We start from the raw sequence: 15,477 nt of genomic DNA, 5'->3' as shown, positions 1-15,477 counted from the left end.
GCACAGCAAGGTGAAATCACTTGCCAAAAATTACACACATAGTAAGTGATAGGGTTATATTTCCAACCCGGCAGTCTGGTTCTAGAGACACTGGGTTGTGGGACAGATAGAAGTGCAGATTTAGCTGATATTAAGAAAAAGAAATATCTCCTCCATCCTAGAACCTGGCAAAAATTAAAAAGCAACAGAAAAAGTAAAATAAGAAAAAAGAAACATCAAGACCTGATGACTGGGTCTTGAGGAAGAGGAAAGAACCAAAGATGATTAAATAAATTCTGAGTTCTCGGCTTGGTGCCCGTAGCACCGTGGTTACAGCGCCGGTCACATGCACCGGGACTGGTGGGTTCAAACCCAGCTAAATAACAATGACAACTGTAACCAAAAAAAATAGCTGGGCGTTGTGGCAGGTGCCTTTAGTCCCAGCTACTTGGGAGGCTGAGACAAGAGAATCGCTTAAGCCAAGCGTTTGAGGTTACTGTGAGCTGTGACAGCATGGCACCCTACCGAGTGTGATGCAATGAGACTGTCTCAAAAAAAAAAAAAAAAGTTCTGAGTTCTCCACGGAGAGGTGATATTTACAGGATGGGATTACATTCCTTAATTAGGGAATAGAAATGTAGAGAAAGGAAAGGGAGCAGAGAGTAGACTTTTAGAGGGGAGGGGTCACGCATTTAGAAGTAGAAAGAAGAGCACTAGCTGCTTCTCTATACCAGGGTTTCCCAGAGGTCCCCCTACCACGCTTATCTTCCAAGAGGTGACTTTTCACCTCTCACTTCCTTCCCCAGGATCATTCATAGAAAAGACTCATTCTCGGGCGGCGCCTGTGGCTCAAGGAGTAGGGCGCCAGTCCCATATGCCGGAGGTGGCGGGTTCAAACCCAGCCCTGGCCAAAAAAAACCAAAAAAAAAAAAAAGAAAAGACTCATTCTCTGCTGAGGCAATATTATATGTGTTTTGTGTTCTTATTTCAAAAGTTTCTGGAAGTAAATTGGGTCTTAGAGAAGTTGTGTTCCATTGGTTTCTGACACTCTTAGTCTCAGGTTAAGATAGCAAGTCAACCACAGGTAAGTAGCCTGTTGTCTTGTTTATCAGATATGAGTTCCTCAAAGACCTAGGTGGCTGCTGTAGAAAAGCTAGGAATGGCCGGGAAGTCTAATAAGACTCCCTTACGATGGTAGAGATGGTGGCCTTAAAGGGTGTGCCTTTAGGCCCAACTTTCTAGGCAGTGGAAGGGAACTCACAAGAGGCTACAGCGTTGGGTTTTTTTGTTGTTGTTGTTTGTTTGTTTTTGTTTTGAAGAGAGATTTTATTTAGGAAGAACAAAGAGAAATTTTAGAGCACTTTCAAAAGTGGGTCCCTCTCCTGAAGGAGAAAAGGTGGGAGAGACCAAGGCTGCGGGATTGTTAAAGCAAGTAAGGGCTCTGAAGCCAGACTGGCCTTGAATATCTGAGTTTAGCTGTGTATGCAGTCTTGGGCAAGTGACTAACCTTCTAAGGCACCTTCTCTGTGCCTTAGTTTCTCCATCTATAAAATTTAGAATTTTTGAATACAATTTTTAGCATCAAATGAGCTTATCTATGGAAAGCTATTAGCTCAGGGTCTAGCACATGACAGAGAGCAATATGCTAAGTATTTTTATATATACATTGTTTCATTTAATTCTTATAATAAGCCTCACTGAGGAAGAAACTGAGTTACTTGCCAAAGGTCAATACAGCAAATATGTATCAGCAGGAGCCCCAGGATTTGCCAGATCTGACTGAAACCACTGTACTCTTAGAGGAGAGCTGGCATCCAGGGGCTCAATCTGTTGTATGGGCCCCTTCTCCCGTTTGGGACAAGAGAAGAATCCCAGAAGGCAATTTTCCCTGGAAACTCTTAGCCATTTTATCCTGTTGACTCTGTCTTCCACCTCTGAGCTTGGTAGGTGCTTCCCAAGATTACTTGGCCCCCTTCAAATGTAGCAGTGTTTCTACGCTATCTTTCTTTAAAGGTAGGGAGTCATTTTTGGTCACATGAAGATACAGAGACCAGAGTGGTGATGAATTTTATTTTGCATGGGAGCGGTTAAGGATCTTTCAGTTTTAACTGAAACCCAACTGAGACTGGCCTGAGCCAAAAAGGAATATATTGGTCTATGTAACTGAAAAGTCTAGACCAGGAGAGAGGCTTCAGGCTTGCTGGATCCAGGTCTTAAAATGGTGTGAACAGGTCTTCCTCCTCCTTCCCCCGACTCTTGACTCTACTTTCATCTGTGTTGGCTTCATTCTGAAGCAGGCTTCTCCCCTGAGGTGTAAGTTGAAACCAGTAATATCAGATGTATCCGAGCAACCCTAACAAAGAACTTATTTTCCTTTGTAGTTCCAGCAAAAGTTAGGGGAGGACTTTCCCTATGTCCACTTTCAGAGCCAAATGTTAATTCTCGAAGGGTGACCTAGGATGGTGACAGTAGACGATGGGGTATATATTTAGCAGGCAAATCCACCAGAGTCCATCACAGTTAGATGCTACCACAATGAGATTCCTTGAACAGATAGTTGTGATGCCTCATCCAGGTCTCACTCTTTTACTGTAGCTAAGTATCTGGGATAGAAGGTAGCTGGGTTCCTCTGGCCTTTTGATGGAAGAAGGCCATCCAGTCCTCTCAAGTTAGTATCTGGACCAAACACACAGCATCCTTTCCCATCCAGAAGGCAAAGAAAACCTTCTTTTAGGGTTTTTTTTTAACAGTGAAATCTTAAAAGTGATTGTTTCCCTAAAGCTCCCAGCATTCACTGAAGACTGAAAGAAGCATCCTCCATCACTAGATCCTCTCCATCAGTGATGTTCTGTGAGCAGTAGAATGGCTTGAAAGAGTAAATCTGGGGCAGCGCCTGTGGCTCAAGGAGTAGGGCGTCGGTCGCACATGCCGGAGGTGGCAGGTTCAAACCTAGCCCCGGCCAAAAACCAAAAAAAAAAGAAAGAGTAAATCTGAGAGATCCAAGGGAGAGATAGTAGTGGACTCCTGGTCTTTTCCTAGTTTGTATCCTCTGTTCTGAAAACCACAGGCCACAGGGTTTCTTTTTCTTTTTTTTTTTTATTGGCGGGGGCTGGGTTTGAACCTGCCACCTCCAGTATGTAGGGCCAGCGTCCCACTCCTTTGAGCCACAGGCGCTGCCCCACAGGTTTTATTTGTTCTGTGTAGTAGTTCACTGTTGCTATTTTAATGTGAATTAGTTTCCCACATTTGAAAATAGGGAGATTTGGCTCTGTGCCTGTGGCTTAAGCGGCTAAGGCGCCAGCCACATACACCTGAGCGGGCGGGTTTGAATCCAGCCCAGGCCCGCCAAACAACAATGACGGCTGCAACCAAAAGAATAGCCAGGCATTGTGGCAGGCACCTGTAGTCCCAGCTACCTGGGAGGCAGAGGCAGGAGAATCGCTTGAGCCCAGGAGTTGGAGGTTGCTGTGAGCTGTGATGTCATGGCACTCTACCCAGGGTGACAGCTTGAGGCTCTGTCTCAAAAAATAAAAATAGGGAGATTTTATTTTAAAATCTAGATTTCCAAGCTCCTCTTTTTAAAATAAAATTAAAAAAAAATTCTGAGACCTAACAATACTGGCATCCACATTCCTACTTAGCAACAGTTGTTTAGAGTTGGATAATGCCTTCTCCGTTTAGACAGGGTGTGGACTTTCAACTTACCATTATCCCCACTGGCCTGCTTCACCTTTCAAAGCTTGGCCTCAAAACATCATGTTTAAGACCCCCTTCTGTCCCAAAGTGTTCCTTCAAGAATTTGGCTTTGGGGAAGAAGCAGGATTAGTATTTAGTCAATTGGGGCTGTGCCTGTGGCTCAGTGAGTAGGGTGCCGGCCCCATATGCCGAGGGTGGCGGATTCAAACCCAGCCCCGGCCAAACTGCAACAAAAAAATAGCCAGGTGCTGTGGCGGGTGCCTGTTGTCCCAGCTACTCGGGAGGCTGAGGCAGGAGAATCGCTTAAGCCCAGGTGGTTGCTGTGAGCTGTGTGATGCCACGGTACTCTACCAAGGGCCATAAAGTGAGACTCTGTCTCTACAAAAAAAAAAAAAAAATTTAGTGAATTGCTTACTTGGGGTGTACAGTGCTATTGCTTAGGAAAAGTAGCAACCCAGTAAAAGGATTTATGGGAAAGAGTGTGCACAATTTTGGTGTCTTTGGTCATCTTTTTGCTGCAAATGCTGTTGGCATACCAAACCTCCTGTCACAAATGTTCCCTCTGAAATAGTAACATGTCCTTCTATCTTGTGAGTTGCCACCCAGTGAAGGAATCCCTCCCACTCCCAAGGGATGTTCATCCAGCCTCCACTTGACCACTTCCAGCAGTCAGGGAGCTTATTACCTCCTCACATGGCAGCCAGTTCCATTCTTGGACAGATACATTATTTTAAAATTCTTCCTTATGTTGAGACAGCTGCTGCTTCCTTGGGACCAAAAGCCATAAAACACTGGAGCTGGGAAGGCACACTGATTTTTTTCAGGGACATGAGCTACCACTCATCCACCCTGTACCCAGGGCAAATATTGATAACTAATCACAGCATTCTTTCTTACTGAGCCAGAAAATAGAATGCTGCCCTTATTTTTTATTTTTTTTGAGATAAGATCTTGTTCTGTTGCCCAGGTTGAAGTGCACTGGTATCATCAGGGCTTACTGTAGCTTCAAACACCTGGGCTCAAGCAGTCCTGCCTCAGCCTCCCAGGTAGCAGGGACTATAGGCATGCATCACCATGCCCAGCTAGTTTTTTTTTTTTTTTTTGAGACAGAGTCTCACTTTGTTGCCCTCAGTAGAGTGCCAGGGCATCACAGCTCACAGCAACCACAAACTCTTGGGCTTAAGCGATTCTCTTGCCACAGCCTCCCAAGTAGCTGGGACTATAGGCGCCTGCCACAAGGCCCAGCTATTTTTAGAGACGGGGGTCTCACTGTAGCTCATGCTGGTCTCAAACATGTGAGCTCAGGCACTCAGCCACCTAGGCCTCCCACAGTGCTAAGATTATAGGCATGAGCCACTGCAACTGACTATTTTTTAGTTTTTGAAACTAGAATCTCACTCTGTTGCCCTGGTAGAGTACCATGGCAATTTAGCTCACAGCAACCTCAAACTCTTGGGATCAAGTGATCCTTTTGCCTCAGCTTCCCAAGTAGCTGGGACTACAGGCACCCACCATAATGGCCAGCTAATTTGTTCTATTTTATTCTATTTATTCATTTATTTATTCTATTTATTCATTCATTCATTTTTTGAGACAAAATCTCAAGCTGTTGCCCTGGGTAGAGTGCCATGGCTCATAGCTCATAACAACCTCTAACTCTTGGGTTCAAGCTATCCTCTTGCCTCACTTTTTTCTGTTATTAGTAGAGACAGGGTCTCGCTCTTGCTCAGGCTAGTCTCAAACTTGGGTGCTCAAGCAATCCACCCTCCCTGGCCACCCAGAGTGCTAGGATTACAGGCATGAGCCACCATGCCTGGCCAATTTTCATAAATTTTTTTGTAGGGGCAGGTCTTGCTATGTTGCCCCAGCTCAAGTTGAAGTGATCCTCCTATCTCCACCTCCCACATAGTTAAGACTACAAGTGTGTACCATGAGGCCTGACCTTAAATTTTTAATTGAATTCTTTAAAATTATAAAAATAGGCTGGGCTCAGTGGCTCCCAACCTGTAATTTTAGCACTCTGGGAGGCACAGGTGGTGGATTGCCTGAGCTTAGGAGTTCAAGACCAGCCTGAGCAAGAGTGAGACCCTGTCTCTAAAAATAGCCAGGCATTGCGGTGGGCACCTGTAGTCCCAGCTACTTGGGACGCTGAGACAAGAGAATCGCTTGATCCCAAGAGTTTGAGGTTGCTGTGAGCTATGATGCCATAGCAACTCTACAAGGGCTGCAAAGTGTGTCTCTGTCTTAAAAATAAATTAATGAATTGGGCTGGGCACCTGTGCTAAGTGGTTAGGGGGCTGGCCACATGCACTGGAACTGGTAGGTTCAAACCCAGCCTGGCCCTGCTAAACAAAAATAAAAAATAGCTGGGCATTGTGGCAGGCACCTATAGTCTCAGGTACTAGGGAGGCTGAGGCAAGAGAATTGCTTGAGCCCAAGAGTTTGAGGCTGTTGTGAGCTAAGATGCCACAGCATTCTACAGAGGGTAACGAAGTGAGACTCTGTCTCAATTAAAAAAATTTTTTTTGTAAAAATAGGTGGTGGCTCACAACTGTAATCCCAGCACTTTGGGAGGCCTAGGCAAGAAGTTTAAGACTACAGTGAGCTCTGATGGTACCACTACACTCCAGCCTGGATGACAGAGAGACTGTCTCTAAAAAAAAAAAAAAAAAGTCACCAAAAAATTACAAAAAGTTGTGTTCACTTGCAACTAGTGAAATAGTACAAAGTTATATAAAGAAAGTGTTGAGTAATTCTCCTATCTCTCCAAGATAACCAGTGTTAGCAGGCTAGGATTACTCTATTACACATTTATATCCATACAAACATAGATACATTCATGTATAAGATATATAAAGGTTTTTCTGTGTCATTTTTTTCTTTAACAAAAATGGCATTATATTACAAATGTTACTCTGCAGCTTATAGATACTGTTCCAAATCAGTAGTTTCAGATCAAATACCATATATAGATATATTTTGTGTGTATCTTGCTTTCAAGATTAGGCATGTTTATAATATGTATGTAATATTATATAGTTTGGGATCTGCCCCAGTTTATTAATTATTTCCCATTGATGGACATAGCATTTCTTCAGGATCCTTCTCAGCACGGGTTTCTAGGCAGCCACTAATAATTGGTTGGAGTTAGCCTGTGAGGTAAAACCTATTTGTCATGTCTGACCCAGTCCAGCTCATCTCATACATTCTAGAGAAGAGAAGCAGACTAGCTACAAGATCAAAGTGAATCAGTGGCTAGAATAGGACCAGAACTGCATTTTCTTGAGTTTTAACCTTTCCCATATTCCATGTTACCTCTCAGTTGGAGCTGTGTATCCTGCCTTTCCTTGGAGTAAAGGAACAAATACAATTTCTCTTCTGTATGCTGCCTCTTCAGATACTCAAAGTCAGTTGTGTCATTCCCCTTGAGTCTTATGTTCCCCAAGAGGAAATCTCAGTGCTTTTAAGTTTTTTTCCAGATTTTTTTTTTCCAGTAAGTTTCCAGATTGTTTTGCCATCCTGTTGGTCCTTCCTTCTATCTTCCTTACCCCCAGGGCTATAGAAGTCCTAAGTGTGCTTTCACACTCACCTTCTTTTTCTGTAGCTATTCATTCACTCAACAATTAGTATATTGGGCACCTTCTCCATGCCAGGCAGTGTTCTAGGTACTGGCTGACTATATAGGTTGCATTTTGGTGGGAAGAGAGAAACAACATTAATAAGATGATATCTGAGGGTACCAAATTATATAAAAGAAATGAAATAGTGTTACTATAATGAGTAACCAGAGGAGAGGCTCCATTGGATAGTCAGGAAGTGACAAGACCTGAATGACGAGTAGGTGCCAGTGAGCAAGAAAGAATTCGGTACTAGGTGAGGTTGGAAAGTCCACAGGAGTCCTACTAGTTTAGGTTTTATTCAGGTGCAATGGGAAGTCAGAGGATTTTAAACCAGGAAGGTGACATCTGATTTCCCCATTAAAAAAAAAATTGCTAGGAGGTCTGTTTAACTTGGAGCAAGGTTTTGTTTTCCCTCACACTTTTCCCTGCTTATATCCAAAAGAATTGACAGCCAGGCCAGTTCCTTTGGTTTAGAGGTCCTGCAGGGGATCTGTGTGGCAAGTCAGCCATTGCCTGATACACACCACAGCCCTCCTTAACAGGCACATGGGAGATGAGGGAGATGTGAGGAGCTCCCTTAGACCCAAGCCTGATAGGTTCAATGAGTCTCTTAATGGAATTTTCAGACCAGGGAACTTCAGTCCTTTAGCAGTCATAGGGAGATGGAGCTGAAAGTGGTTTGGGGATAGAGCCAAGGGCATGGGTTGCAAGAGAGACAGACAGGGGAAATGTTGAATGGGTACCTGGAGCTCAAGTTGCTCAAGACTTCAGAAAGCTGGGCATGGTGCTCCCGCCTATAGTCCTAGCACTCTGGGAGCCAAGGCAGGTGGATTGCCTGAGCTCACAGGTTCGAGACTAGCCTGAGCAAGAGAGAGACCCTGGGGCGGTGCCTGTGGCTCAGTGGGTGGGGTGCCAGCCCCATATGCTGAGGGTGGTGGGTTCGAACCCGGCCCCAGCCAAACTGCAAAAAAAAGAGAGACCCTGCCTCTAAAAATAGCCAGGCATAGTGGCGGGTACCTGTAGTCCCAGCTACTCAGGAGGCTGAGGCAAAAGAATCGCTCAAGAGTTTGAGGTTGCTGTGAGCTATGATGCCACAGCACTCTACTGAGGGCTGCAAAGTGAGACTGTCTCAAAAAAAAAAAAAAAAAAAATACTTCAGAGTGGTATCTAGAAACCAGTCAACTTAAAAATGGGCCTGTTGGGCGGCGCCTGTGGCTCAGTGAGTAGGGCGACAGCCCCATATACCAATGGTGGCAGGTTCAAACCTGGCCCCAGCCAAATTGCAACAAAAAAAGCTGGGCGTTGTGGCGGGTGCCTATAGTCCCAGCTACTTGGGAAGCTGAGGCAACAGAATCACCTAAGCGCAGGAGTTGGAGGTTGCTGTGAGCTGTGTGACGCCACGGCACTCTAAAGAGGGTGATAAAAGGAGACTCCGTCTCTACAAAAAAAAAAAAAGAAGGGCCTCTTGTTGCAACTCCATTGCAGTTCCTGCCTAAGAAGAGTGGGATTTGGACACTTTATTCCTTTTGAGTTTTTGACTTTGTTCTGTCCCCTTTCTCTCTTGGCATCCTCTTGACTCCCAGGAGCTTGAGACAGTCTGGTGTCTATGAAAGTCAAGGAGACTTATTAACCAAAGGGCTTGGATCTGGAGCAGCCTTCAGGGGAATGAAGAAGGTGGGGAGAGATTCACCTCAGAGGAGAGACGGGTGTAATCAGAGATCAGAGCTGTGCCTTTTCCACAGTAGGGGAGCTGGGTTGGAGAGGGTAAGATCTCCTCAACCTATTCTAAGGGCTGGCAGATACCCAGCCAATTACTGATGAGATAACCATCTGTATACCCGAGATCTCTACCAGGGTCACTACCCCACCATACATCCCTTACCTACCATTGTGGATCTTAACTTGAAGAAATTTAAAGAGCCCCTGGGGTTCTTAAGGCAGGTGAGCAATGACTCTGTCCAACTCTCAGAGGAGGTGGCCAGAAGCCAGCAAGGTCAGAGATGTCCCCAGTGTCACACATATGTATAGTCATGATACCTTGGGCCAGATCTCCATTAATTCAGATCTTTCCTCATTGCTGAAAAATCTTTGCCTTTTTTTTTTTTTTTTTTTGAGACAGAGTCTTAGTTTGTCACCTTCAGTGGGGTGCTGTGGCATCGTATCTCACAACAACCTCAAACTCTTAGGCACCAGTGATCCTCTCACCTCAGCCTCCCAAGTAACTGGGACTATAGGTGCCCGCCACAACACCCAGCTAGTTTTTAGAGTTGGGGTCTCACTCTTGCTCAAGCTGGTCTCAAACTCCTGAGCTCAGGTGATCCACCCACCTCAGCCTCCCAGCAGGTTAACCTAACAGGTGTGAGACACCACAACCAGCTTCTCTCTTCTTTAAGTCCACTTCCTTTGGCCCTGTGCCAGCCAGGCATGAGGGGCAGCATCTTCTCCTTAGTTTTTGGGATGGCTTTCTGCATCCCATTCAAGCCTTTTCTCTGTATCTAGAGACAGTTGATTCAGGATTTGGTGTTGGCCTCATGTTTTTCTCAGGAGCTCAGCAGAGCAACTACCCTGAAAGAGGAAGGAATGAGGCTTCCGTGCCCCTTCCACCAACACTCACCTGAACAGCTTTAGCCCCTTCATTCTGTCTGACCCCTTTGCTTCCTTTTTCAGGAGATTGGAGAGGCGTGGCTGGATCAAGCTCTCCCCCTATGTGAACAGGCTTCCTTCTCTCCCCACCATCTGTCACCAGGCCTGGGAACATCCTCAAGCCCTGGCCCTCAGGGGAGAGGTAACAGGAGCCCAGAGCCGGGACCATGTGACGGCGCTGGCCCTTGCCACCGCCGTCCCCCTCACCCTGGCCCCAGGCCCGGCACCATGATGTTCCGAGACCAGGTGGGCATCCTCGCTGGCTGGTTCAAGGGCTGGAATGAGTGTGAGCAGACAGTGGCCCTGCTGTCACTTCTGAAACGGGTCACTCGTACCCAGGCCCGCTTCCTGCAGCTCTGCCTGGAGCATTCACTAGCAGACTGTAATGACATCCACCTTCTGGAGTCAGAGGCCAACAGTGCTGGTAAGTCTCCACCCCTCAAGATGAGAGCACAGCAGAAGGGATACCTGGAACAGATGTTCCAGCAGGTTAACATAACAGTGGTACTAAGAAATGTGGATTCTAGTTTTGTTGGTGGATGGGTCTCTGACCTTGTTCCTTGGTCAAGTCATCATCTTGGGTTTCCTGGAGCTGTGTGGCTAGATATCTTCAGGCATAGTATGGGGGACTTTTGGGAGAGGGCATTGCAAACTGGAAACTATCCACAACAGAGGAAGGATCATGTAGGGTGGCTGAAAGGAACAGAGTAAAGTCATTACCAATGAAAGGGAGTCATTTCTCAAGCTCCAGGATATCAGAGTTAGAAAGGAATTGTAGAGCTCTTCCAAAACTGACAATCCTATACTATTTTTTATCCCAAAAAAATAGGTTGCATTTAAGATATAAACAACTTGGAGAGAGTTTTTAATCTAGATATAGTTCTTCCTATCAGTTCCTAAGCATTCAGTAGAGAGGCACTTTGTGTCCCTTGAGCTTGGGATTGGGATGGGTGAGCCAAGCTTCTCTAGAAACCCCAGTTGTACACAGAAGTCGGTTCAGAGAACCATCTCAAGGACCATTGCTGAAACCTTTCTGTGGCTAGATGGAGAGCTGTTGACCCTAGGGATGGGTGAAAGAGCTGGAGGCCAGAGAAGAGAGAGAGTAGTGGATACCTAAAAGCTAACTGGGAAAAAGACCCATATAGAAATTGTCCAAATTAGTCACCCTAACTCTTCCCACCTCCTTATTCATAATAATAGTTCAGGTTGATACCTTACAACAATATACAGTGTCTTTACTTGTATATAAACTCCAGTCAGACTGTCTAGATTTAAATTCCAGTTCTATTATTTGCCATATAACCAAGGAATTCGACCTCTGTGTGCCTCAGTTTCCTCATCTTAATATCAAGATGATAATTATATCTACCTTCTAGGGTGATTATGAGGATTCAGTGACATTACACATGTGTAGCACTTAGAACATGGCCTAGCATGTAGTGAACACAGTAAATGTCAATTGTTGTTTTTATTGTAAGTAACTCATTTACTCCTTATAAGAACCCCCTGAGATAGGTAATATTATTAGCCCCACTTTATAGGTGAGGAAACAAGCATGGGCTGCTAGGGCAGGGATTTAGGAGCCACAGAACTGCCTGGCCTCCCTCATCTCCCCAGTTCTTAGCAACTATTTTACTGAGTTTTTATGTGCAAGTCAGAGAAGGGGAAGACAGGCCAGGACTCACACTGGCTTAATTCCATGTCTGGCAGACAAAGAGCAGTAAGAACCCAGCTCAGCTGTAGCAGGCTCAGAGCTCAGCCATTTCTACTTATGGTATGGCTCTAAATGCAGAGCGGGGGCTTCTTTTGATTAGGTCAATATCTGACATAGCTTTATCACACATCCCCACCACCTCATCCTGAGCAGGCAGTTGGATAACTGCTGGGTTCAAATCTTAGCCATATATCAGAATCACCAGAAGTGCTTGTTGCTATTTGAATAAATTAGTTTTTGCCTTTGTTTTCAGAACTTGTAGTAGAATCAAACCATACAAAAGGGTGAAAAATGGGTCTCCCAGGGGCAGCACCTGTGGCTCAAAGGAGTAGGGTGCTGGCCCCATATGCTGGAGGTGGCAGGTTCACACCCAGCCCCAGCCAAAAACTGCAAAAAAAAAAATACTTTTGAAAAATGGGTCTCCCTTCCAGACTCCCTATTACCATTTTGTTTACTTTTTATGAGATAAAAAGTATGTATATAAGTGCATACATGTTTTTCTTCCAATTTTGTCATTGTTTTGTTTTAATACATAAGGCCAAACATCATGCATATTAACCAGTTTGTTTTTTTGTTTGCCGGTATAATGTAAAGATCACTCTATATACAGCACTTACATATATACCTCACTGTTATTTTGTTTTTTGGGGAGTTTTTTGAGACAGAGTCTTACTATGTCACCCTCGGTAGAGTGCCATGGCGTCACAGTTCACAGCAACCTCAAACTCTTGGGCTTAAGCCAGCGGTTCTCAACCTGTGGGTCGCGAACACAGTTTCCTGTGGGTGGTAACTATATTAAAAGGGCCACAGCATTAGGAAGTTTGAGAACCACTGGTTTAAGTGATTCTCTTGCCTCAGCCTCCCAAGTAGCTGGGACTACAGGCACCTGCCACAATGCCTGGCTATTTTTTTTGGTTGTAGTTGCCATTGTTGTTTGGCAGGCCTGGGCTGGGTTCAGACCCACCAGCTCTGGTGTACATGGCTGGCCCCCTATCTGCTGAGCTACAGGTGCCGAGCCTACCTCACTGTTGTTAATAGCTTCATAATAATAAGAACAGAGCCCTACCTGTGTACCATGCAATGCTTTACCTTTGTTACTCATTTAACCCTCATAACAACTCTATAAGATAGGTACTATTATTCTTCCATTTTACAGATGAGGACACTGAGATCTGGAGATGCTAAATCACTTACCCTGGGTCACACAATCGATCAGAGGTAGGGCTTAACTATGCACACAATTGGTCAGAAGTAGAGTTTAAAAATTTGATTTTAGAGCTCTTGACCAGTAGGCTTTACCACATGGTATGTGTGGTCCTGCCCTTACAAATAGTGCTATAATAAGTACCCTTTAAGCATCTCTAAGATGAATTCCTAGGATTCCATGAAAATCCTAGTTTAGCGGTATGTGCATTTGAAATATTTCCTCTCACCACATTGCCCTTGAAACACATGCTGCACTTTGCTCAAAAAACCTGAGGCACATCCAGATGATTTCCATTGGGATATTGGAGTAATGCCTCATCAGGCTTGAGAACTGCTACAGAATGCATTGAAAGATAGAATGAATATATGAATCAAGGTCTTTATCCACAGTACCCTCCCTTCCACCCCCCCACGCATCAGATGATGGAAAATATAACAAGCTGGTACTTAAATGGGTGGAAAGGTAGGAAAAACTTAGAATGAGGAAGACAAGGAGGGTATGGTATGTTCCAGAGTCAGCAAGAAGCCTGCCAGGATTGGGGCATAGATGACTGAAAGGGGAAGGGATCACAGAGGTAAATTCTCCAGGCCTTGAGTGCCTCTTTCTCTTTCCTGGTAGACACAGGTGCTCCAAGATTAAAGAAGCTGGTATCTCCTCTCTTACTCCCATCCTCAAGTAAAACCACCCTCACCCTACCCCATCTTATTTTTAAAAGAAGGCCCTACTTCCCAGGTCCGAGAACCTGCCTTGTGGGAGGAGCTGTTTCTCCTTTGACTGCTTCTCCTCCTCTGTTCATTATGGCCTTCTCATTCCCTTGTGTTTCCCAAACTTGCAGCATCATCAGGGTCACAGGAGAGGAGGGTGACTGGACTGTTAAAATCCAGACTCTTCTGTTCCCCTGCAGTAAATCAAAATCCTGAGGGAATGGGCCTGGGAATGAGTACTCAGGTTCTTCTGATGACTAGGCAGTATGAGAGATGGTACCCTGCTGAATGATTCATCATAGGACTCATGGGACTAGGAATCAGGACGCTTAGTTCTAGATCCAGCTCTGCCACTAACACGTCTTGTGACCTGGGTCAACTCTCTCCCGGTTAGGCCTGAGGATGCCTATCTGGACAATGAAGGAGTTGTTCTAGGTACTTTCCAGTTGTGTCTTCAGTTCCGAAATAATGAGCCAAAGAAAGCAGAGCCAGAGGCAAGCATGCTACTTTCTTTTGGGGGAGGTGAGGGAGGGTCCAGCACATTCTTTTAAAGCAATATTTGTTTTCTTTTTCTTTCTTTCTTTTTTTTTTTTTTTTTTTGGAGACAGAGTCTCACTTTGTCGCCCTTGGTAGAGTGCTGTGGCATCACAGCTCACAGCAACTTCAAACTCTTGGGCTCAAGTGATTCTCTTGCCTCAGTCTCCCAAGTAGCTGGGACTACAGGTGCCTGCCACAATGCCCAGCTATTTTTAGAGATGGAATCTCCCTCAAACTCAGGCTTGTCTCGAACCTGTGAGCTCAGGCAGTCCACCCACCTCAGCCTCCCAGAGTGCTAGGATTACAGGCATGAGCGACCACGCCCGGACCAGTATTTCTTAATATTTAATGGAATGGGCCACTCAGAAAAATCTGTCCCTCTTCCTCAACACAAGCCCCAAAGATACACATTTGCGCCACAGACCAAATTTTGAGTACATTTGTTCTACCAATTCCCAGTTAAGAGCTGCCCGTTACTGAGTCTGAAGCCCTTCTTCAGCTCTTGAGATTCCTTTAAACCAGAAAGAATGAACAGTGAAGCAAATCCAATGCCTTTTCTCTGGGTTTTATCTCCATATCCCATCCAACCAACCCTGCTACTTCCTCCAGTTCTCCAGGGAGACCCTGGATGTGAGTTTGGATCAGAGCTGCCCACTTTCCTATCTCCTCAGGGCAGGGAGCACAAAGGAATTGCCCTCGGTGAGTGTGTCCCAATCCTTGTTACATGTCATAATCCCCTAGGGACTTTTTAAAAATAATGTTCGGGACTCAGCGCCTGTAGCTCAAGTGGCTAAGGTGCCAGCCACATACACCAGAGCTAGAGGGTTCAAATCCGGCCTGGGGCTGCCAAACAACAATGACAACTACAACCAAGAAATAGCCGGGCGTTGTGGCAGGTGCCTGTAGTCCCAGCTACTTGGGAGGCTGAGGCAAGAGAATCACTTAAGCCCAGGAGTCGCAGGTTGCTGTGAGCTGTGATGCCACAGCACTCTACCCAGGGCAACAGCTTGAGGCTCTGTCTCAAAAAACTAAAAAATAAAAATAATGTTAGGCCAGGTATGGTGGCTCATGCCTGTAATCCCAGCACTATGGGAGGCCAAGGTGGGTGGATTCCTTGAGCTCAGAAGTTCAAGACCAGCCTGATCAAGAGTGAGACCCCCATCTCTAAAAATAGCCATGTGTTGTGGTAGGCACCTGTAGTCCCAGCTACTTGGGAGGTTGAGACAAGAGAATTGCTTGAGCCCAGGAGTTTGAGGTTGCTGTGAGCTATGATGCCACAGCACTCTACCAAGGGCAACAAAGTGACACTGTGTCTCTAATAATAATAATAATAATAATAATAATGACATTAGGCCTAGGTCCTACCCCAGAGATTTA

General features: G+C 45.3%; 1 protein-coding gene across 2 annotated transcripts in view; it reads left to right on the top strand.

Moving 5' to 3' along the window:
* The window catches only part of SAMD4B (sterile alpha motif domain containing 4B), a 44,408-nt gene that overhangs the window by 7,904 nt on the left and 21,027 nt on the right, over window positions 1–15,477 (top strand). Inside the window, exons 1-2 of one of the 2 annotated variants that reach the window (XM_053604844.1) lie at window positions 10,237–10,362; window positions 12,809–12,870. In XM_053604844.1, coding sequence (XP_053460819.1) covers window positions 12,831–12,870 — 40 coding nt within the window. In that variant the 5' untranslated portion in view covers window positions 10,237–10,362; window positions 12,809–12,830. Of the gene's footprint in view, window positions 1–9,962; window positions 10,363–12,808; window positions 12,871–15,477 lie in introns of those variants that run through there. The other variant, XM_053604843.1, reaches the window with a different exon arrangement.

Source organism: Nycticebus coucang, chromosome 10 (assembly GCF_027406575.1).
Source record: "Nycticebus coucang isolate mNycCou1 chromosome 10, mNycCou1.pri, whole genome shotgun sequence".
Classification (NCBI taxonomy): Eukaryota; Metazoa; Chordata; class Mammalia; order Primates; family Lorisidae; genus Nycticebus; species Nycticebus coucang.
Note: the sequence above shows the minus strand (reverse complement) of the source record. Positions and strands in the feature narration are given on the sequence as shown.